This window comes from Macaca thibetana, chromosome 12 (assembly GCF_024542745.1).
Source record: "Macaca thibetana thibetana isolate TM-01 chromosome 12, ASM2454274v1, whole genome shotgun sequence".
NCBI classification, from domain to species: Eukaryota; Metazoa; Chordata; class Mammalia; order Primates; family Cercopithecidae; genus Macaca; species Macaca thibetana.
The window spans coordinates 35,896,488-35,919,385 of NC_065589.1; the positions used below are offsets into that span (position 1 = coordinate 35,896,488).

The window sequence follows — 22,898 nt, forward strand, 5'->3', positions numbered from 1 at the left end:
TATGTCCCAACCAGGGCAAATTGCGATTTTGTGGGAAGATTGCACCTTCTTCCTACCTGCTTTCTCAAGGTAAAGACAGAGTCAGTTACCAATTATGATTTACAGAAACTACTTCCTTGCTAGCAAAAAACGCCACCTCATCCGTTATTTATGATATTATAAGATCATAAATTTGATTTATAACCCAAAACATTTATAGGAAGAAAAAACTGGTTTTGATTTATAATCCAAAACATTTTACGGAAAGAAAAGGAAAAGTCTTAATATGACTATATGAACTTGAGCCAGGGGGCTGCAACAGTAACTACAAAGTTCCAGTTGACAGAAGTAAGTGAAACCAAAACAGTCCTCAGATCTTTTCTCTAAGCCTGTCTGAAATCCAGCCATGCTAAGAGCTTAGGACTATCAATTGCCCATTTGCTTAGATTACTTTCCAACATACCCTGGTTCATTCTTAGGTACTTAAACATTTGTCTATTTAGTTATGTTATTTTGACTGAAACTTCAGACAAATTTTTTTTTTGGCACCGAGATCCTTGTTCCACAGAATTAGTCAATGCCAGAGATGTCTGATGAAATCTAAAAATGTCAGCACTCAGAAAAATGTTCAAACCTCCTTCTATTGCTGCTATCTCAGACACTATGATGTGTCACAATGCAGATATAATGTAATATAAAACTTCTAAATACAATTTCAGCTTTGAGTCTGCAGTACTCAAACAGATACAGATTTCGTGTGCAATAGATTTACTTTCTTCCTAGATTTTTGTCTTATCTGTTCCCAGAAAATCAGCCATTTATCTAGACAAAGACCCATGATAGATTATTTTCTCCTTCACTTGATTCCATTCTTGCCCCCTAACTTATCAATTTTTATTTTTTTAAATGTCTCAAGTTTCAGTTTTTAAGAAACCAATAATGTGATACTAATATGTTTCAAAAAGAAAATAATAAATTAGCTATCATGGGATGTCATTCTAACTTTTCGAAGCTGATTTTATTATGGGACATTCTAGAGTGAGTCTATGCCCACTTATCAGTGTTGTTTTAAGTGTATCTGTTGGGACCTGAACACTCAGATATTTCAGCTCTCCAGGTGCTTCTCATGAAGTAAAATACCTATGCTTGGAGTTCAAACATTTTTGAAAGACATGTTAAAATTGATTCCTATATTAGTTCATTCTCATACCCCAGACTGGGTAATTTATAAAGGAAAGACATTTAATGAACTCACAGTTCCACACGGCTGGAGAGGCCTCACAATCATGGTGGAAAGCAATGGAAGAGGAAAGGCATATCTTACATGGTGGCAGGCAAGAGAGCTTGTGCAGGGCAACTTCCATTTATAAAACCATCAGATCACATGAGACTTATTCACTACCGTGAGAACAGTATAGGGGAAACAGCCCCCATGATTCAATTATCTCCACCCAGCCCTGCCCTTGACACATGAGGATTATTACAATTCAAGGTGAGATTTGGGTGGGGACACAGACAAACTATATCAACTCCCTACCTTTTCAACGGCTTGAAGTCATTAATGGTGACGTTGTAACACATTTGGTTCAGGTGACATCACCTTTTAAAAATCCTAATAGGATTAGAACAAATTCATTTTTAGTCTAAACTTCTTTAGAAATAAGACATTTTCAGATTATACTTAAACTTAAGAGGAAATGTACATTCATAACAAATTATTATTATCCTTTTCAAGACCTGAATTATATTTAATGCCTTTTAAAAATGTGTAACCATATCTCTGTGTTTATAAAAGAATAAAATGACTTCAGTTCCACTCCTAGGTCACTCCTATCTGAGTTGGTTTGGAAGGTGGCGGTTATGTGGGACATGGAGCCCTTCTGACTGCTTGCTGCTGACTGTGCTATACCCTCCTCTCAACAGCAGTCAGAAGTTTTACCTGCCTCTCCTACACATGAAACTGATATGAAAATGGCCCTTTGAAATAAGAGATGTGGGAGTAGCCTTAAATTATTCAGGATCTTTATTGTTAATGAATGTGCTTCTGTGAGCCCTTAAAAATAGTGCAGCCTCAAAGATTACTGTTTTGCATACAATTGCTAGACAGCCAGAAGAAGAATCAACTCTGCATGGGAATGCTATATCTGGAAACCTGATTTCACTCAGTTTCTGTCTTCCAGAACTGCCGAGTCATTTTTATGGAGGTTCGACTAGAAGGCTTCTCTGGGGAAACTAAGAAAGGTAAGGACCTGGTGTGGAGGCAGATAGATCATATCTTCAGCTGTTCTGTTGACTGGCCGGGAGGCTGGATGCTTCTAGGCCTACCCGGGAACTTCAGGAATTTCTACACCAAGAAGAGTTCCAAACTGATTTCTCATGCTACAACTTTTCTAAAAAATCGTATTTGAATATATATGGAAACTTGCTAGGTTTTGGGAAGTCTTAGGTTACACTATTGCTATTATTATTATTATTATTATTGAGACAGAGTCTTGCTCTGTCACTCAGGCTGGAGTGCAGTGGTACATCTTGGCTCACTGCAACCTCTGCCTCCCGGCTTCAAGCCTCCCGGCTTCAAGCAATTCTCCTGCCTCAGCCTCCTGAGCAAATAGGATTACAGGCGCCCACCACCACGCCCGGCTAATGTTTGCATTTTTAGTAGAGATGGGGTTTCACCATGTTGGCCAGGCTGGTCTTAAACTCCTAACCTCAGGTGATCTGCCTCCCTCAGCCTCCCAAAGTACTGGGATTACAGGTGTGAGAGCCACTGTTCCTGGCCGCTGTTATATTTTTAAAGAATGAAAGTAATCAGATTTTTCTTTAATTTTGCTTTTTGTAAAATGTTATTTATCTGCCCAAATAACTTGTGCTCTAATCCATTCATTCATTAGAAGGGAGGTAAAGTATTATTTAAATTTAATTATCGTATAACTTCTAAAAACAGTTTTAAACTACCCATGATAACACAGGTAGTTATGTACCCATGTTACATCTTTTTCTGAGAACTAATAAGCCTTTTCTTATACCATAACCCATTCTTTTTGTTGAAAATGAATATATATATATATAATATATATTAGACACACACAGAGACTTCAAAAATTCATGGAAAAAAGGAATTAAAAGATAAAAATAAAAACAAATGTATTTCTCAGCATAAGCCTTAGCAAGTTCAAGACACTTTTGTAAGTGATAATACCAGCCATTTAGTCCATCCTTAAAGAATCGAGGGTACTGAGAATTTAACCATGTCAGTGCAGTCCTTTTGACATTGTTAACTGAAGAAAACTAGGTGCCCTTTAAAGATTTTTTAAGATTAGGAAACAAAAAGAAGAGAGAAGGAGCCAAATCAGAATTGTAAGGTGGATCCCTAATGATTTCTCTTCAAATCACTTGCAAAATTGTCCTTATGTGATGAGAAGAATAAGCAGAAGCAGTGTCATGGAGGACTCGCTGGTGATGCTGTCCTGGGTGTTTTTCTGCTAAAGATTTGGCTAACTTTCTCAAAACGCTCTCATAATAAGCAGATGTTATTATTCTTTTGGCCCTTCAACAAGCAAAATACCTGGAACATCCCAAAAACTGTTGCCAGAACCTTTTTTCTTGATAGGTCTGCTTTTGCTTTGACTGGACCACTTCCATTTCTTGGTAGCCATTGCTTTGATTGTACTATGTCTTCAGGATTATACTGGCAAAGCGATGTTTCATCTCTTGTTACAATTCTTCAAAGAAAGCCTCCAGAATCTTGGTCCCACATGTTTAAAATTTCCACTGACTCTGCTTTTGTCTGCAGCTGATCTATGTGCAATGGTTTTGGCACCCTTCTAGTAGAAAGCTAGCGCAACTTCAGTTTTTCAGTTAGAATTGTGTAAGCTCAATCAGTTAAGCTATCTATGGAGTTGGCTATTGTTTCTTCTGTTGTTTGTCCTCTTAAATTACAGCATTCACTTTTCTTTAAAGAAAAACTTCATTCTTTTCTTGCAAATTGATGTGGATGGTCTGCTGCTGTGGGTTTCATCTTCCACATCATCTCATCCCTTCTCAAAATGAGTTATCTCTCGGTGAACTACTGATTTCTTTTGTCTTTTCTTTTTTTTAAATTTAATTTTATTTTAAGTACTGGGATACATGTGTAGGATGTGCAGGTTTGGTACACAGGTAAATGTGTGCCATGGTGATTTGCTGCACCTATCAGCCCAACACTTGGGTATTAAGCCCTATATGCATTAGCTATTTATCCTGATGCTCTCCCTCTTCCTGTACCTCCAACAGGCCCCAGTGTGTGTTGTTCCCCTCCCTGTGTCCATGTGTTCTCATTGTTCAGCTCCCACTTATAAGTGAAAACATGCAGTCTTTGGTTTTCTGTTCCTGTATTAGTATGCTGAGGATAATGGCTTCCAGTTCCACCCATGTCCCTGCAAAGGACATGATCTTGTTCCTTTATATGGCTGCATAGTATTCCATGGTGTAAACTACTGATTTATTTGGGGCATTGTCCCCATACGGCATTGTCCCCATAAACTTTTTGTAAAGCATCAATTATTTCACTATTTTACCACCCAAGCTTCACCATAAATTTGACGTTTGTTCTTGCTTCCATTTTAGAATTCATGTTGCTCTAAGAGCTACTTTCAAACTGGTAACCTTATCCTTCTTAGTGCTTCAGACTAAATCCTGTTCAGACATGCTTCAACATGATAGTGTGAGTTTATTTTGGTACAAAAAAAATTTTGAAATCCTTGCCTAGTTTTTTCAAAATACACATTTTCCACAAATCTTTCGTGTGTGTGTTGTTTGAACAATAGTTGCAACATGAAACAATTAACAAAGGTAGCTAATTGACCACTCTTTTAAAAATTATTAACAGAATCCTATGTATACATATACATAATGTATGTATATATGCATATATGTGACAAATTGATAGCTTTTGTTAGAAATTTAATATGTAGAATTATTTAGCATAGTGTTATTAGAAATTTAAGAATTGAGAGTTTCAAATTTTGTTCTTAAAGTTCAAGTAAATTGATATCATCTTAAAGTAAGAATACAGTCCACTCTTAAAATTATAATGCCTCAAAGGCTCTAAGTCATCATGGTATTAGTTTCAGGAGCTGTTCTCAGTTTTCCGAGAAGCGTGGCCAGTATCGAGAGCCTCTACTTCTATGTTTCTCCTTGTTTTTTCCTCCCAAGATATTTCAGTCTCCTTGAACACCTTGCAGTCACTTTCCACAGGTAAAATGATTTGTTTAGTTGCCTTTTTGTTCCCCTGGCCTCATTCCTCTGCTGCAAAACCTTCTGCTTAAAATACTGGTTCATTTCTAGTTACAGGGACCCACCTGCCATCTGTCATTCCAGGAAATTTGTGAAATGGATCCAGATAAACAAGGTGAGTATTATTGTCAAGTTTATGGGCATAGTTTGTAAACAGAAAAATTAGGCACAGATGTTATATTTTCAGACCTCTGATTTGAAGAAGAGTAAACATTTGGCAAATTTCTGGCTGAAAAGAAACTGTTATTTGATTAAAGTGGTTTTCTCTTTCTTCTAAACAGAAATCCACCATGTACTGAAGAATATTTGGTCTATTGTCTCGAAAGCACCAAAAATAATCTAACAAAAGACTTGATGTCAACATAATTACATTTGAATTGCTGTTCAAATACACACAAACTATTGCCTTAGTTTTATGTATATTCATAGTTTACTATTAAAATGAACTTATCATATATATTTTAATGTCATGGGTAAGTTCACAGTACTGTGTGGTTCAAGTTGGGAGAAAGGCCTCACGGTTGTCACTATATGAAAATTTTATAAGTGGATATGGAGAAACTAGTTCCCCTTTCTTCTAACTTCGCTGAATGCCAAGAACTGATCTGTGGCATTTCTATTGCTAGATCTATTTGCAGCCTTACTCCCCTAACCAAAATCTACATTGTTATCTTACTTGTTTTATATGAAATTCTGTATGATCCCTAGTTGTTTATCTAAAACAACATTATAAATAATTCCAATACCTTTGGGTTTTCCAAATTTGAGCTCTCATATTAATACGCTTTACACAAAGCAATAGGTAATCCATTCAACTCTCAATTTTCTTTTTCTAAGGCAGTGTGTCTCAAAGTTAGCATGCATCAGAATCACCTGAAAGGTTTGTTAATATGCTGCAAAGTTTGTGATTCTGTGAGTCTGGGGAAGAGTCCAGGAATGTGCATTTCTAACAGTTTCCCAGATGACCTGATGCTGCTGACTTGGGACCACACTCTGAGGACCACTGGTCTAAAGCATGTATTTTGGATCATCAAAGTAGATGATGGACATTTGAAAGAATTGTATTACATCCACCTTAGTATCTGTGGAAAATAAATATACTGATGGAGCTAAGCAAAAACAAGAATCCCGGTCAAAAGATATTTCCCAATCATATTGCTTCCATGAACAAGAAATGTAGCTTGTGTTACTATTTCTTTAAGCATCTAAAACTACTTTGTTCATAGCTTTGGGCATGATACATTTGGTAATTTCTTCCTTTCTTTAGTCTGTTTTTTTTTGTTTTTGCTTTTTGCATTATCAAAAAAAAATGTAAGTTAGCCTTTAGGAAGTGGGTCTGGTGTTGGCTTACCTGGCCTCCTCATTCATTTTCCATGTTGCACTGTATCACAGCTTGCTGTGTTATGCTGCATAACTTCATCAGATGATGCTGCAAAGCATAACTTGACAGGAGAGTGATGGCCAGATGGTAGAGCAGCTACAGAGTCGCTCCTCCACCGAGAGCAGCATCTGGGAACTTGCAGAGCCCCTTGTCTGCTGATTCTCTGTATCTGCTTGGTGCATCTGAGAGGAACCAGGGCATAAACACTGGCCAGTTTCCAGAGGAAAGAAATGTTGGGTATTACACTGTTGTAAATTATTTCCACCCTATTATGCCTACTCTCAATTTGTTTTTTTCTGCAGACATAGGACAGAGGAGTTTCTGACATCTCCCATTCTCTAACATTGTTGTCTTATTTGAAAACTAAGCATTTTTAAAGCCTAAGGAAATGGTGAATAACAAAAGATTTAGAGCAAAAAATTGTTTTTTTTTTTGTTTTTTTTTTTTTTTAAATATGTTTGCACCTCTTGAAAAAGAAAGGAAAACATGTAGAGGGATTTTAAACCACCTCTCTTGTTTGGGCGACAATGTTAAGGCACAGCCCGCTTCACCTGAGGTAGGGGTCTTTAATTCATGATCATATGCTGACTGTTGGATCAATATACGTTCAGAGAGAGGCCTGTGGCATGCTCTCACTACTTTGGGACGGCTCTGGCCTGGTTCAGCACTGTAATCCCCTTTGTGGCTCCGCACAGCGCCTGGCACTCAGTATCTTACGTGTAACAGCCAGGACTTTACCCCACAACACTCAAGGGCAAGACACATCATTTCCTAAATCAAAATCAAGTCACTGTACCTTGATATGAAATTTAGGCTGAGTTAAGTTTGGGAGGGAACTATCCCTGGGAGACAAACAGAAAGCTCTAAGGCTGCTACCTTGAACCTTGGTCAAGGCCCTGATTGAAGTCCACTGTGACCACCACTTGTGATGCTCTCTGCCTTTGGCTTTGTATTCTACTTGAAGACATGGGACTCCATATCAAGACTGGACACAGAAGTCCTCGTCACACCTGTGGCTGGCCTCCCTGGCTACACCATGCAGCCATCCCTCCACTCAGGGGTCTGCTAGGAAGGGCAGCCCTGGAGACACCTCCTAAACCCAATCTTAGTCAGACATTTCCCAACTTCTTGTCTAGGCATCAGGCTCTCTTCCACCTCCAGGAAAATTCCAGATTAATTCTTTCATGGGCCTGTCCATCTTTTCATATGAAGGCCTGAGTGGAGGTGACTTTAAGAGTGGCCCTTATGTGGTGGCTCATGCCTGTAATCCCAGCACTTTGGGAGGCGGAGGCCGGCAGATCACGAGGTCAGGAGATTGAGACCATCCTGGGGAACACGGTGAAACCCCATCTCTACTAAAAATACAAAAAAAAAAAAAAATTAGCCGGGCGTGGCAGTGTACACCTGTAGTCCCAACTACTCAGGAGGCTGAGGCAGGAGAATGGCATGAACCCAGGAGGCGGAGCTTGCAGCAAGCTGAGATCGTGCCACTGCACTCCAGCCTGGGCGACAAAGAGAGACTCCATCTCAAAAAGAAAAAAAAAAAAAAGAAAAAGAGTGGCCCTTAAACACAGAGACATTGTTAGATCTCCCAGAGGAGTGAAAACAGCTTAGACTTACAGGATGAACACAGAAACATTGCCTTTCCATTCTTCAAATTCTCCCCTTGCTGCAAGAACAAGACAAAAATGAATGTCACCACAAATTACCTTGCCACATATGTTTGAATCAAAGAAATACACCAAGCAGTTCCTTGTTTCATTTTTGCTCAGGGCCTGTTCCAAGGCTGGAGACCCACTGTGTCTGTCTTCTGTCTTACTCTCTTTCTTTGCCTGTCTGTCTGTCTCTCTCTCTCTCTGTCTCTCTCTCTCTCTTTCGGTTTATTTCTAGGCTGTGTTTCCAGTCACAAAACTCCCCAGCACACCCTGCTAACACCTTATTGCCTGAGTTTTATGTTAATCAGCTGACATTACACTTGAAAGTAGTTTCATTTTCCTCAGGACTTCTTCCTCTGGGCATCATAATTATACAAGTAAGTCTTGGCCTCAGAGCTTGCTTGTGTGTGAAATCCTTGCCTCAGAATGAGCGTTTCTGGGTGTAAACTCTAATTGGAATTGGTTATCACCGGAAATACTGGAGATGCACAGCTGCTTGGCAGTTCTTTCCAAAGTTTTTGACTGATTTCCTCTTTCACCCTTCACTATAACCGTGCAAATCTTCACTATTCCTCAAGTTTTCTACCCCACCACCTCCTCCTAACTCTAAGTGTGTGAACATGCCCCCAACTTTACAAAGAAAACAGAAGCTCTCAGACATGGCCATTTCCCCAGCCCATCATCTCCTTTTATAAGTCCTTTCAGGGAATGAGAGATGGCTTCTTACCAAAGCTAATTCCTTCACCTGTGTGTTTTCCGCCCTCTCTCTACTGCAGCGATGGGAGCAGTTAGCAATACTTCAGTGATTGTGGCATTAAACTTACCTCAAAGAGGCTGTTACCTTATAAAGTTAATAACCCAATCAAGAGATCTACTGTGCAGCATGGTGACTAGAGTTAATAACAATGTATTATATTGTTGAAAATTGCTAAGAGAATAGATTTTAAATAGTCTTACCACAAAAAATAAATATGTGACATAATATATATGTTAATTAGCTTGATGTAGCCATTCCACAAGATATACATATTTTGAAACATGCTGTGCATGATTAATATATACAATATTTATTTGTTAATTAAAACAAATGAAAGTAAATTAAATAACCAAAGGAAGGACTAGCTTTCCTGGGCTGGGACACTGTCACCAGGAAGCAATTTTTCTCCATCTCTAAGTTCATCTCTGCTCGCCCTTGTGTGTTGATTTCATTCTCAATGAAAATGAGAAAACAAGGCAAGCTGTGCTACAGTGCAACATGGAAAATGAACGAGGAGCCCAGGTAAGCCAACACCAGACCCACTTCCTAAAGGCTAACTTTCACATTTTTACACAACCTGACAAGAGAGTGATTGCTGCTCCAATCTACAATTCCAAATTCCAGTCCAGAAAAAAAAAAGTCTGCTTCCCTGGTAACTGGAACCAAGAGTCCTTGAACCCAGATTCATTGGAACATTCCTCGCCTGACTTTGGTGTGTACCCACCTCTGGGGAGTGCGATGATGCTCTCACCGATGGGCTGGACACGTGCCCCTGTGGAAGTGGGAGAGTTGCAGTTGACACTACTGGAATTTCATGGACTCAGATTAGGGGAGGTGGTTCACCTGGAGAAAGAAAAATGGATGCTGGGTGACTAGGGGAACACGTGCCCTCTGAGAAGGACTTTGCTACGTCGTATACTACCCGGATTCCCTACTTCCTGAGTCCTCAACCCCACTCTGTCTCTCCTGGCTCCTCCTCCCTGACCTATACGTACATTCTGGAATTTCTCCTGCCTTTGAAAACCAATTTCGATTTGATGTGTTGTTCTAGCTGTGGCTCTCTTGTCTTCCCTTCACATTATAAGATCTTGAAAAAGTTGTCTGGTTGTATGTTTTCTCCTCACCTTACACTCAGTGCTCAATCCTCTGCAATTGGATTTTGACCCCCCTGACTCCACTGAAACCGCTGTCACAAAGACCTTCAATAATCAAACTAGTCATAAAAAGCAGAAGCAATAAATTCCCTTTATACCAGTAAGTTTCAAACTTACTGGTATACCAGTAGTTTTCAAACTTTCGTTTGCATCAGATTTACCCCCAGGGCCTGCTAAGACTCAGGTTGCCCCCTAGATTCTCACCCCTAGATTCTGGTGTCAGAGACTTCTTAGATTTTTGTTAGAAATTGTTTTTCTCCCAAGTTCCCAGGCGATGCTGCTGCTGCTGCTGCTGGTCCAGGAACTGTACTTTAAGGTCCACTGGTTTATACCACAATAATCAGTTAGAACAGACCATTTTAACTGCCTAAAACAAACTAAGCTATTAATGTGTATGATCTTATATAGCTTTATTGAATAACATTAAAGATAATATGACTAAATAGGGAGATCTCTATAGTTATTTTTTCTAGATATGAAGACTGATCATTTCAGTCAAGCAACAGAAAGCTCTGTTGTAATGTTGTTATCTCTTAAATTAAATAACAATCAAATTTGGAGCATTGGAAAAAATTTAAAATTGTGGGTCCTTAAGAAAGGTAACAGAAACAATTTAGGAAGTATATTGCCTATATTTTCTTATTTAAAATGTGCAAATACCCTTTGAGGAATGTACTGTAATTCCCATTCATCTGATGAAGAAACTGAAGATCAAAAGTAACTCATTTTAAGAAAAACGAAGGAACAGAACTAAGTATAGCTGGCTCCAGAGCTCTCTCCCCTCCTTTACACTGTGAAATGGGCAAACACACACTCAGTGCCTAGAAGGGCTCAGGAATGCTCGCTGTTGTTGTACTGCTATTGGTGGCGGTAACTCTCAAACGAAGGTATATTAATAATTCTTTTCTTATTATAAAAATAGCATATACTTTTTATAGAAAATTTAGGTAATACTGAGTAGAGAGAAAATAACCATGAACACTAATAATTCAAGCACTCAGAGATGTCCACTGTTAACAGTTTGGTGGATGGTACTAGAAGTTAAGCTCCACAAAGATGGCCATCTTTATCTGTCTAGTTGAATGCTCTATTTCAAGGGCCTAGAATCATGCCAGGGCCATATAGTAAGGGCTCAATAAATATTGGCTAAATGCATGAGTAGATGGATAACTTTGGGGTCTTTTTCATTTATGCATAAATACATGTGTCCACGTATAACTAGAATCTATTTGCAAACTTGAATTTATATTTTACATGTAGTTTTTTTATCCTGTTTGTTTCAAAGGCCATTGACTTTTTATATAAAAAGTGGACAGATTGATGGAATATTCCCCACTTTTTGGTGGACTGAGAAGGTAAACTAGGTTCACCCATAGCCCTAGAATAATGTAAGTCTATTATTATTTGTTTACAGAAAGAAAAAAGAGCTCTAAACCTTAATTTCCTCACCTGCAAAATAAAGTAAGCTTATCTGATCTCTAGGATTTCCTTCCAGGATGTGGGATTTATATAATGAGACAGTACTTTATTCATAATATTTTATGTTTTCTTTACAGATGCTCTTAATAGTATTGAGAATTCCATTTACAGAACAGCCTTCAAATTACGATCAGTGCAAACTCTGTGCCAGTGTAAGTATAGGCTCTCTTGAAATATTTGAAATAATCTGAGCTTGATATGTGATGTAAAATTCATAGAGAAAACAAACACTTCCCCCATGCCATGGACTGCTGGATTCCGGAAGTCTGGATTTGTGCATTCAGCCCATTCGCAACAGAGAAGGTGGAGGGATGGGAAAACATCGCGTGCTTGCAACCCATGTGTAGTTTTGCTGATGAGCGATAGAAAATGAATGTGGATGAGGATTTTTAATTTTTTAAATATTTTCTCCACTTGGCTTCTTCTAGAAAATGTTTTTGGTTTCCTTTTCAGGATACCAATATGGACACAAAATAAAATTACAAAAAAAAGGTAGTTTCAAATCTGTACTTTTAGATTTAAGCATAAAAATGTAAAATTCCATCTACCACATAAGATTTGCGTTTTCAAGTTGTACCTGTAATCTGTATATGAACATGCAAAAGTAGGTACAAATGAATAAATAACCCATGGACCGTGAATTTTAAAATTATCTCGAGAATTCCCTGAGAACTGTCCCTTTTGCATTAAATTTATATCTGTTTGAATGTATGGTTTTCTTTTCTTTTCTCATACTGTTATCTAGGCAAAATAAGGTAAAATGTAGTAAAAACATGTATCCTGTGAAAATTGTCCAAGGTGGAAAATAAACTGGGTCCAAGCTATGAAAAATACCAGGCATTCAGCCTATCTAAAGTTATTGATTTCTCACTGCATGAAAGAAAAATCACTTCATGTAAAATGTTTTCTGAAATTTATCATATCAGACCTAAGTTACATTATATATGTGACATTTCTACTGAAGGCTGACATTTTAAAATATTTTTCCTCCTGCCTAAAACGTTACATAGGGCAGTGGTTTTCAAATTGGGCTTCACAAAGTACATGTGAATGTGGCGTGGGGCACAAAAGAGTTAGCCAGGTGGGAAGAGGAGTTGCAAGCAAGGTGGGAAGATCTGGAGACCACATCCTCAACAGAAACAGCTCCATCCTTCTCTATTTTCTATACTGTGTTTCCTTGTGTGTGTGTATCTGTGTGTGTGTGTGTAAGTTGGGGGGGTCTCACTCTGTCACCCAGGCTGGAGTGCAGTGGCGAGATCTCAGTTCACTGCAACCTCTGCCTTCCAAGCTCAAGCCATCCTCCCACCTCAACCTCCCAAGTAGCTGGGACCACAGGCGTGCGCTACCACACCCTGCTAATTTTTTGTATTTTTAGTAGTCATCTGTCTCTGGTCTTGAACTCCTGAGCTCAACTGATCTGCCCATGTTGGCCTCCCAAAGTGCTGGAATTATAGACATCAGCTACCGTGCCTGGCCTCATACCATGTTTCTGTATCAGGTTCCTTTGAAGAAGAAATTTTTGGTTTTAAAAACAGTTTTATGTAGATTACTGCTCTAGATAAAGAAACTCATAACTATTATTTATTATTCCAGGAACCAATAAAAGGCTAAAAATTTACCCCCAATTATGCTATTTTCCTGGAGAATTTCTCTCTCAGAGAAAGTTAGCAGCAATTGTTCACGTGTCCCCATCATGAATGCCTGAGTATGTACCACAGTGTAATTTGAGGATGCATAGTTTTCAACATTTTGTTATCTCTGGCATCAGAAACAGTGAATATAAATAATACTCATGGGAAATATTAACAATACACAAAATCAGTGGTTGAAAAATGTTACCTAGTAAAAAGATATCCAAACAAAAATTTAAAAACAGAAAATCCCAAACACCAAGATAAAGCATAACATGAGCTCCAAATAGGAAGATCTGGAACACATCGCTGTATAAATCTTGTGGTGAGATTAATGGACACCACTATTATCTGGTTTGGTGTAATATAGAACTCTCAGCAGGAGATGAAATCGGCCTGTGTTCAGAATGCCTGGCTCAGGTGACAGGTTTTAATGATAAAAGAGTTTACAGCCTTCAGCACCTGCAGCCGAGTTTTTATTTAAGTCACATTCTGAAACTTGCTCCTCTGTTCCTTAGACTCTCCCCTTAAAAGCAATATCAGAGAACAAATAAAAATTTTTATTATACTTGCTAGATTTCTTATCTGAGGTTGATTTACGAAGTAGAGAGAAACCCAGGGTTTTATGGTTTCACAGGCTGAAGCGTTTTAAATGCCAGGAGCTCTTGGCGCTGTTGACATCCCCACCTCTCAGATGGCGCAAGTGGCTGTTTATTAATTTTATCTGTCATCCTCTCTCTGCAAGAAGCTATGGGGTTAGCTCTATTACATTCTTGTTTCTATTCATTGCCTTGTAAAAATTTTAGGAGAAGGTGGTTAAAAAATATTCAGTGTAAGAAATAAACCATTATTTTTGGTAAGCTGCTCTAGTTTTATTAAGTGCCTTCTCTAGATAATAATACTGATGGAACCAAGATTGTTAAAAGTGATATTACTGAGTTGCGGAATTCTCAGACTCTTTAGCCTAAAGATTTTTATAGAAGAGTAACTGCTCTTTTATAAAGATCACTGCTTTTTATTTAACTATGGCAATTGCTTTTTAACACACCATATTGCTTCTGAAGCTGGGCTGCAGACAAGAAAAACTATATTTGAACAGGAAAGGTAAATTTATTCAATCCACTTAATGAAGAGTATAAAAATGTTTTCCCCAACTTTTCATCACAGTGTCATAACTTTCTTGGAAAGCGTATTTTTCGTTTCTCACTTCCCTTTTTAACTTCTTTCTATAAAACAACATCCTTGAAACCGTACTGTAATAATGTTACAACTATGCTTTACTAAAATCTTTTTTTTAGCACTTTTCCAAAATCAAATCAATTGGTAGAATAGTAACGCCTGAATTATGCACAAGGAATATATGTCCAAATAGTAGTCGTATTTCATTCCCCTTAAAAGAAAATAACGACCATAAAAAGTTCTTAATTATAAAACACTAAATGACATTTACTTCATTTGAAGCCTTTTGTTCCCATCAGAAAATAAGGCTCAATTCTTCATTTGCTTCCTACAGTGGACTTGATTGACAGCTCCCTGATTCAGCAGGTCCTACTGCGTCCAAGTTTCTGGGAAGCTCGCAAGCACTCCCTTTCTGTGCAGCAGCTTTCTCAGGCACTCCAAGAGCTGTTTCAGAAGGCCAGGGAGGAAAACCCAGGGCAGGTGCATCCCAGAGCTCCCGAACTCACTCTGAGCCTTCTCACGACAATGTGCAACAGGTAAGGGTGTGGACGTCGCGCTGTGACCTCAAAGGCAATGTTTAGCTGCCAGTGGTCATTTACCATTTGGTGCTGGCTGATATTTGCTTGAGGTTTGGTATATAAGAAGCCTTCTTTGTTTTTCACTAATTTATTCCTCAGGAGTAGAACAAAGGAGTAAATGCCCATCGGCTTTATGAATATAAATGACTCATGGATAGCAACAAGAGGGGGAGAATTCCACATTATTCTTTCCTTCATACAAATTCATTCCTACTCTAGAGAAGCATACACACCTTTTGCTAGAGCGTTTACACTTCTATACATACATGTGAGAAGCGACACTTGATTCTTGTTACTGCTAGCTTCTTTGCTCATTTCTTTGTAAACTATTATCAATTTTTTATTTAGCTAGAATAAGGATGAAAATACTGCACATGGATGAGTAACTTATAAACCAGTGTAGACCATGTCAAAGGGCTGATTACATATACTCTGAAGTCAATAGTTCTGCTAGTGTGTGGTAGGGGTGAGTGTGTTTTGTGAGCTGTAAGGTTTCAATTCCTCTGCCCCCTCCTCAATTTGGTTTACCTTATGTATCCTTGACTCAGTAGACTTCATCCTTTAGAATAAACTTTTCAAAAATCATAGTGAATTCAAAACATTTGGAAAATAGAGGAAAAAAGTAAAGAAGAAGAAATACATTATTACCCATCAGCCTGCCTCCCAGAAGCAAGCACCTTTTTAACCACTGGGCAAATTCCTTACGGTTATTTCCTTTTCTAGCTTTTTTTTTTTTTTTTTAATTTTTTTTACTGCCAAAACAATATACATATACATTCTCAAGTTATTTTTTCATTTCAGCTTCCTTAAACATTAAGCTTTTGACTGTCATTTCTATTATCTGTGTGTGTCTCTAACAATTCCCCTGCCTTTGATTAATTGTTTAGTAGGTTTGTAAACTAGATAGCAAATGGGCAAGGATGATTAGGCTCTGAGTGAGGGCCTGTGAACTAGATTTTTTTTTTTTTTTTGCATAAATATTTGCTCCTTTGCCTGCCTTTTGGTCCTTCCTTGTCTCTGTTGCTTGGTTTCCAGGCAACTGAGGCCTGAGGAAGTGATACTACCTGCTCCATGAAGACAGGGTTTATCCCTGCATCCCTGGTGCCTGGTACGGTGCTTAGCACAGAGGAGGCATCCAATACATATTTTGGAGTGAATGCAGGAACAAATAAATGACTGGCGAAATACGTTAATTCCATGCTCTGTTCTGCTAAATTCTAGTTATAGGATAAGAGGCCACAAAAAGCTAGAACTTAGAGCACCATGTCAAAAATGCCTATTAATAGTTATAGTTTTTATCATCCATGACACCAAAGGTAACCCTGGCCCCCCATTCTTGTCTCTGTTTTGTCACCGTGCAGCACAGGAACAGGTTTTCTCCAGCTTATGCCTGCGGCCGCTGCCCTAATAACCCTCTCAGGAGACAGCCCTCTTACAAAATACCGAGGTAACATGCGGAGGATGGGTGTCCTAAAGTGCAGTGAACCCCAAATCCCCAACCTGGTATTCTGTATCCCCACCACAAGGCCTTCTTCTTCAGCATGTACTCAGCATGACTTGTGTGTTTATTGAAGAAAAATATTTACCATTTGAGGAATTTGGAATTTTTCAAAATTTACACTTCCTAATTACTTAGTTGTTCTTGATATTTATTTCTTTAGGGATTACCTAGACACCCATAATCATTGTTGGTTTGAAGCCTGGGAGGATTCTCACATTTCTGTTTACCAACCTCATGATCTTCATCCTAGATTCACTGAATGATCAAGAGGTTGAAATGTGAATGGATTTCCATTAGTTATCAAATTATGGCTATTACAAAATCGATAGTGACTGGGCACGGTGGCTCGTGCCTGTAATCCCAGCACTTTGGGAAGTCGAGGCAGGCGATCACCCGAGGTTGGGAGTTCGAGACCAGCCTGACCAACATGGAGAAACCCTGTCTCTACTAAAAATATAAAAAATTAGCCGGGCATGGTGGCGCACGCCTGTAATCCCAGCTACTCTGGAGGCTGAGGCAAGAGAATCACTTGAACCCGGGAGGCGGAGGTTGCGGTGAGCTGAGATCGTGCCATTGCACTCTAACCTAGGCAACAGGATTGAAACTCCGTCTCAAAAACAAAACACACACACACACACACACACACACACACACACACACACAGTTTTGGAGGCCTTCAAAATAGTGAGCCAATAATCAAGAACATAACTTTCCCTTCTCTTTCCTTTCATAGCCACAAAGAGACTGCTACTTCAAAGCAAGTACTCTTCAAAGATACATTGCAAGTATTCAATTTAAAGATTTTTCCTCCTACATGTCTAGCTCTTTTTCAGCTCTACGCGGAAAATAGCAGGGGAGGTTATGATTCTGGGCCACGCATGACGCGAAGGGTTTTGAGAAAACTACTAACAGATCTACAGCAGGTAAATCCCTAATACTTAAGAACTGCACATTTGTTTCAGTTAACTAGCCACACTTATTATTAAAGAATCTGATGTCTCCAGTGTCAAGTCTATCTTTATATATATCTCCATGCAAGCTCTCTCCTCCATAGCCATTGCTGTTACTTGAGTATAACTTAACTTATACTCATAAGGTTATGAGTAGAAGGTTATGAATTATACTCATACTCATGAGGCTAAAGCTAATGGGGTCTATAGATAAGAATTATTTGCATTGCTGTAAGTTTGCTACAAGTTAACTTTACTCTCTATAGAGTTGTAAAAGAGCCTCGCAAAGACAGTGATGTATCTCTCTATAGGTACAGAGAATCACTGAAAACATATCCAATAGTTTCTTTTGCTTATTCCAAAGTGTTTAATTTTTCCTTACGCTCCTATACCTTTTTCACTCCTACGTATTAAAACCTGTGCCTGACATGCACTAAATTCTCCATGCCCGACTTCTGCATTTCTATCTACCCACAAGGCCATTGCCTATCCTTTCACCTGACAGACACTACTTGTCTTTCAATATCACTCAATTATTTGTCACCTCCCTACTCAAAGCTTCTTTGACTTCCTATGCATAATTTTGTTGCAGCACTTGTCAAATTGTGGTAGATGCTTCCCCACTGGACTACTTCTTCATTTTTATATCTCCAGTGCCTTGAACAGTGCCTGATACTAAAAGACATCCAAAAAATGCTTAAAGAATGCGTAGATGGAGTGCCACGTCAGGTACTCAAAATTATTTCCATCATTTCTTGTGCTTTAGGAATGTGTAAATTTGATTTGGTTTTTATTCTTACTAGGCAAGGGAATTTAACCTCCTCAAAGATGTTTTTTAAATGTTGAAATGAAGTAAATTGGTGTAACCAAGCAAGAACTTCTGCAAAAGGATTAAACAGGCTCTGGATTGTCTTGCGTGTAGGTGCTGTTGTCCTGCTGTACCTTTCCCTTGTTTTGAAGGATATCTCCATTCTTCCAGCTCCTACAAAATCCCCACACTGGATGTTTTGGACTGTAACAACTTAGGAACTTTCTGTCATTTTTTCCCTCGGTAGGGACCAAGGATTCTGAACTGAGGATAGCCATGATAGGAGCAGGGAGGGATAAGGAGAAAGATAATAAAAATCTCTAGAACAGGGAGTATGGATTGGAAAAACCTATTCAAAATTATCTTTGCTTTGGTTTGGTTTTAATATTAAAATTTTGTGTTCATGATGATCACAATAATTAATATTTAACTTAAATTCCAAACATCATTTAAGATATTTATTTCTTAAATGGAGCAATGTTTTTTTTTTAAATTTGTAAGGTTAGAATATCAGGCATAGATACTTCCAAGCTGTCCTGGTAGTTGCAGCAGTCACATAGATCCCACCACCAAATGTTCTGCTGATTCTAAGGCATTTCTCAGGGAGCCATCATAAGTTGCAGGCTCACTTCCACCCATCCCATATCACAAGACTTGAGTTGATGGGGGCCTGATTTATGCAATCAGACTGGTAAGACTAGATAGGTGCTTAGAAGCGGATGTGATGAAAGGGGATGGACTGAGGGACATTTTCCTTCTAGAGAATTCTTTGTGCTCGCCTGACTACTTGGTCCAACAGGCTCTAAAAATCTGCCCTTGTCTCACGCTCAATTGAGGTCAACGAGCTGCTGAACTAGAAGCTCCCGCAGCACTCCACCCCTACCCACACCCCAGGCATTAGTATGCTCTTGAAAAGGTCTTAGGAAGGGAGAGAGTTGCACAGAAATTATCATCCCATTGACTGCTATTACAGACTCAGAAATGGATTCCCAGAGAAAATTCCAGGCCCCACCACATGATTCAAATCCTCCCCTAAGCATCGTAATTATCACTTCAAGTAGTGTCTGCCTATGCCGGTGTGCCATCTAGCCAGGTTTAATTCTTCCTAGAGCACCTGCAAGAAATTAGCCACTTGGGCCATTCATCCACAAAATCTTTATGCACATCTTTATAGGCAAAAATGTAGGTTGAAAACCCACTACAGAAGTGAATTTTCTTTGTACTTGTGTTAGAATCACAGAGCTGGTGAGAGTCATCCTATGTTATCCACCCACCTTATTTTACAAATGAAGTAAAACTCCTTTCCCAGAGCTCAAGGACATCAGAGGAGGGTGAATGTTGAATCAGCAACACAGTCTAAATAAGTGTTTCGGTTAGTTCATCAGCACTCCAAGCCGAAAGATGGGTAATGAGTTATGCTTTCAGACAAAGGCTAAATAACACAGGGAGTAGTTACTTACATTCAACTGGCGACAGGATTATTATCAATTTAAAGTACAAGCCATCTTGTCACTATTACGCAAATGTTTGTTGACTTCTGCCTGGCTAATTGTCAGCAAAGAGGTTCTGAGTGCCACTTTCCTGATTAGAAGAACGTTTATTCGAGTTGATGGACTCAGCAGGAGGGTCTGTGAGATTACTTCTGAGCTTGCGGGCAATGCCTGCTGACAGCCTGTGCTGTAGAAGACATCAGATGTGAAATTAGGACCCGTGACCAAATGGGAATAAATGGAGGTGACAGGTACATGTATCTGTGCATATAGATGATGTCAGAGCCAAGTCCCTGGCCATCTTGGCAGTCACAAAAGGTTCTTAGTGCCTTAATTGAACGCCTTATGGTGACTGTGGCTGAAAGGTGGAAACCACTGAGTGTGGTGGCACAGATTGAGCCGTTGAAATATATGTAAGGTCGGGCTGTGACAAAGCTTCATGGAAACTCCTCAAGAAAGAGTAAGAGTCCTGGAGTGAGACCCCAATTCTGCTGCTAACTTGCTTTTTTGACCTTCAGCAGAATATCAAATCTCAATTACTCTTTGCTTTATTTCTTGAAAACGATTTAATTGATAATCAGAAACTGTATATATTCAAGGTGTACAACATGATGTTTTGAGATAGATATACATTGTATAATGATTATCACATCAAATTAATTAACCCATCTGTCACCACCATCATTACCATCTTGTGGGGGTGGGTTGTTTGAGGACACTTCAAACCTACTCTTGCATCAATTTTCTTTTTTTTTTTTTTTTTTTTTTTTTTTGAGGTAGAGTCTCACTCTGTCACCCAGGCTGGAGTGTAGTGGTGTGATCTCGGCTCACTGCAACCTCTGCCTCCCGGATTCAAGCAATTCTCCTGCCTCAGCCTCCCAAGTAGCTGGGATTACAGGATGTGCCACCATGCCCAGCTAATTTTTTTGTATTTTTAGTAGAGACGAGGTTTCACCATATTGGCCAGACTGGTCTCGAACTCCTGACCTTGTTTGTGATCCACCCACCTCGACCTCCCAAAGTGCTGGGATTACAGGCATGAGCCACCGCACCAGGCCTCAATTTTCAAGTAAACAATACTGTACTATCACTAGTAGCCATGCTGCAATTAGATCCCCAGAATTTATTCATCTTATAACTGAAAGTTTTTACCCTTTAATCAACATCTTCTCATTTATCCCTGTCCTCAGCCCCTGGCATATTCACTATTCTTCTGTTTCTATGAATTCAATGTTTTTAGATTCCACATGTGTGATTATGCAGTATTTGTCTTTCTGTGCCTGGCTTATTTCATTTCGCATATTGTCCTCTAGGTTCATTCATGTTGTCGCAAATGACACAATTCCCTTCTTTCCTAAGGCTGAGTACTATTCCGCTGTATATTACAGACCACATTTTTTATTCCATTCATCTGTCAATGGACACTGAGATGGTTCCAGAAACGTGGCTATTATGAAGAGTGCTACAGTGAACATGGGAGTGCAGGTGTCTCTTTGACAAACTGATTTCCTTTCCTTTCATCCCTTGCTTTCAACATAGGTAGTGATTGCCACCCTACCTCAGAAATGGGCATTTCTTAAAATGATATGATATGAAAGTGTTTGGAAAGGTTTTTCTCAAAGCCACTCTAGGCTTTTCCAAGGTAGTGAGTTATCTCAGTAGATTGTTTACAGTCAGTTACAGATTGAACTTCTTGATCTGCTCTTTCCTGCTTCTCTCTACTGCACTTGACTAGTCTTAAAAATATGTATATATACAATAGCAAAGACTTGGAACCAACCCGAATGCCCATCAGTGATAGACTGGATAAAGAAAATGTGGCACATATACAGCATGGAGTACTATGCAGCCATAAAAACCAATGAGTTCATGTCCTTTGCAGGGACATGGATGAAGCTGGCAACCACCATTCTCAGCAAACTAACACAGGAACAGAAAACCAAACACTGCATGTTCTCACTCATAAGTGGTAGTTGAACAATGAGAACACATGGACACAGGGAGGGAAACATCACACACTGGGGCCTGTCAAGGGGTGGGGCAAAGGGAAGGGAGAGCATTCGGACAAATACCTAACGCATGCGGGGCTTAAAACCTAGATGACGGGTTGACAGGTGCAGCAAACCACCATGGCACATGTATATCTATGTCACAAACCTGCACACTCTGCACATGTATCCCAGAACTTAAAGTAAAAAAAAAAAAAGTATATATATTTTAAAACTCTAAACTTTAAGACAGTATTATTGTTAACTTCATTTATTGGTGAACAAAGGCAGAGAAAGGTTAAAATAATTTGGAATAACGAGAAAATAAAACAGAAGGAAGCAGTTTATCACCCCATTGGCAGACTTCTTTCCCTTACCCTCCTCCCTCCTCTCCTTCCCACTTGCTTATTCATTGTCTTAACCCAAACATTGCACAAAACCTATGCATTGCTTTGTTCTCTTGGATTGAGACAGTTCACCTGGTCTCAGATACCAAATACCTGTGACTGCATGGCTGTGGGCACCAGCTCTCAGCCCTGCTGCTCCCGGAGACGACATATTTCTCCACTTTCTAACAGCTAAGATGAGGTTGTCTCTTGCAGATCCCAACTGTCGTGGGAGAGAGTCGTGCTCTGTGCCCTGTGGAAAGTGCCACCCGCAGCTGTTTCCAAGGGGTGAGTGCCTTGCAAATGTCCCTGGAGTTGGGGATAGACATGGGGCATTGGGATAGTTTGCTGACTGATTTACATTACAGACCTATTATTACTCCAAACAGCATCTCAGATAACTGAATTTAGGAGGTAGTCTTGCCTCCAGCTTTTCCTATGATAAACTTCTTCAGCAGAGCTGACAGAATTGGAGTCAGAAAAGAAAATGAAAACATCAAGTCATGCCTAGAAACACATCTTAGGGTGCTACTGTTTTTCAGGTGTTGAGCCCAGCAATCAAAGAAGAGAAATTCCTGTCTTGGGTCCAATCTGAGCCTCCCATCCTCCTGTGGCTCCCGACCTGCCACCGGTTATCAGCTGCTGAAAGAGTCACTCACCCTGCTCGGTGTACCATCTGCAGGACTTTCCCAATCGCGGGACTCAGGT

At 39.3% G+C, this 22,898-nt stretch overlaps 1 protein-coding gene across 1 annotated transcript in view; it reads left to right on the forward strand.

Moving 5' to 3' along the window:
* Window positions 1-2,093: 2,093 nt before the first annotated feature.
* DYTN (dystrotelin) overlaps window positions 2,094-22,898 on the forward strand; it is a 72,144-nt gene continuing 51,339 nt past the window's right edge. Inside the window, exons 1-8 of the mRNA XM_050752248.1 lie at window positions 2,094-2,220; window positions 5,305-5,368; window positions 11,757-11,831; window positions 14,824-15,025; window positions 16,429-16,514; window positions 17,391-17,491; window positions 22,407-22,478; window positions 22,733-22,896. Coding sequence (XP_050608205.1) covers window positions 5,350-5,368; window positions 11,757-11,831; window positions 14,824-15,025; window positions 16,429-16,514; window positions 17,391-17,491; window positions 22,407-22,478; window positions 22,733-22,896 — 719 coding nt within the window. The 5' untranslated portion in view covers window positions 2,094-2,220; window positions 5,305-5,349. The remainder of the gene's footprint in view (window positions 2,221-5,304; window positions 5,369-11,756; window positions 11,832-14,823; window positions 15,026-16,428; window positions 16,515-17,390; window positions 17,492-22,406; window positions 22,479-22,732; window positions 22,897-22,898) is intronic.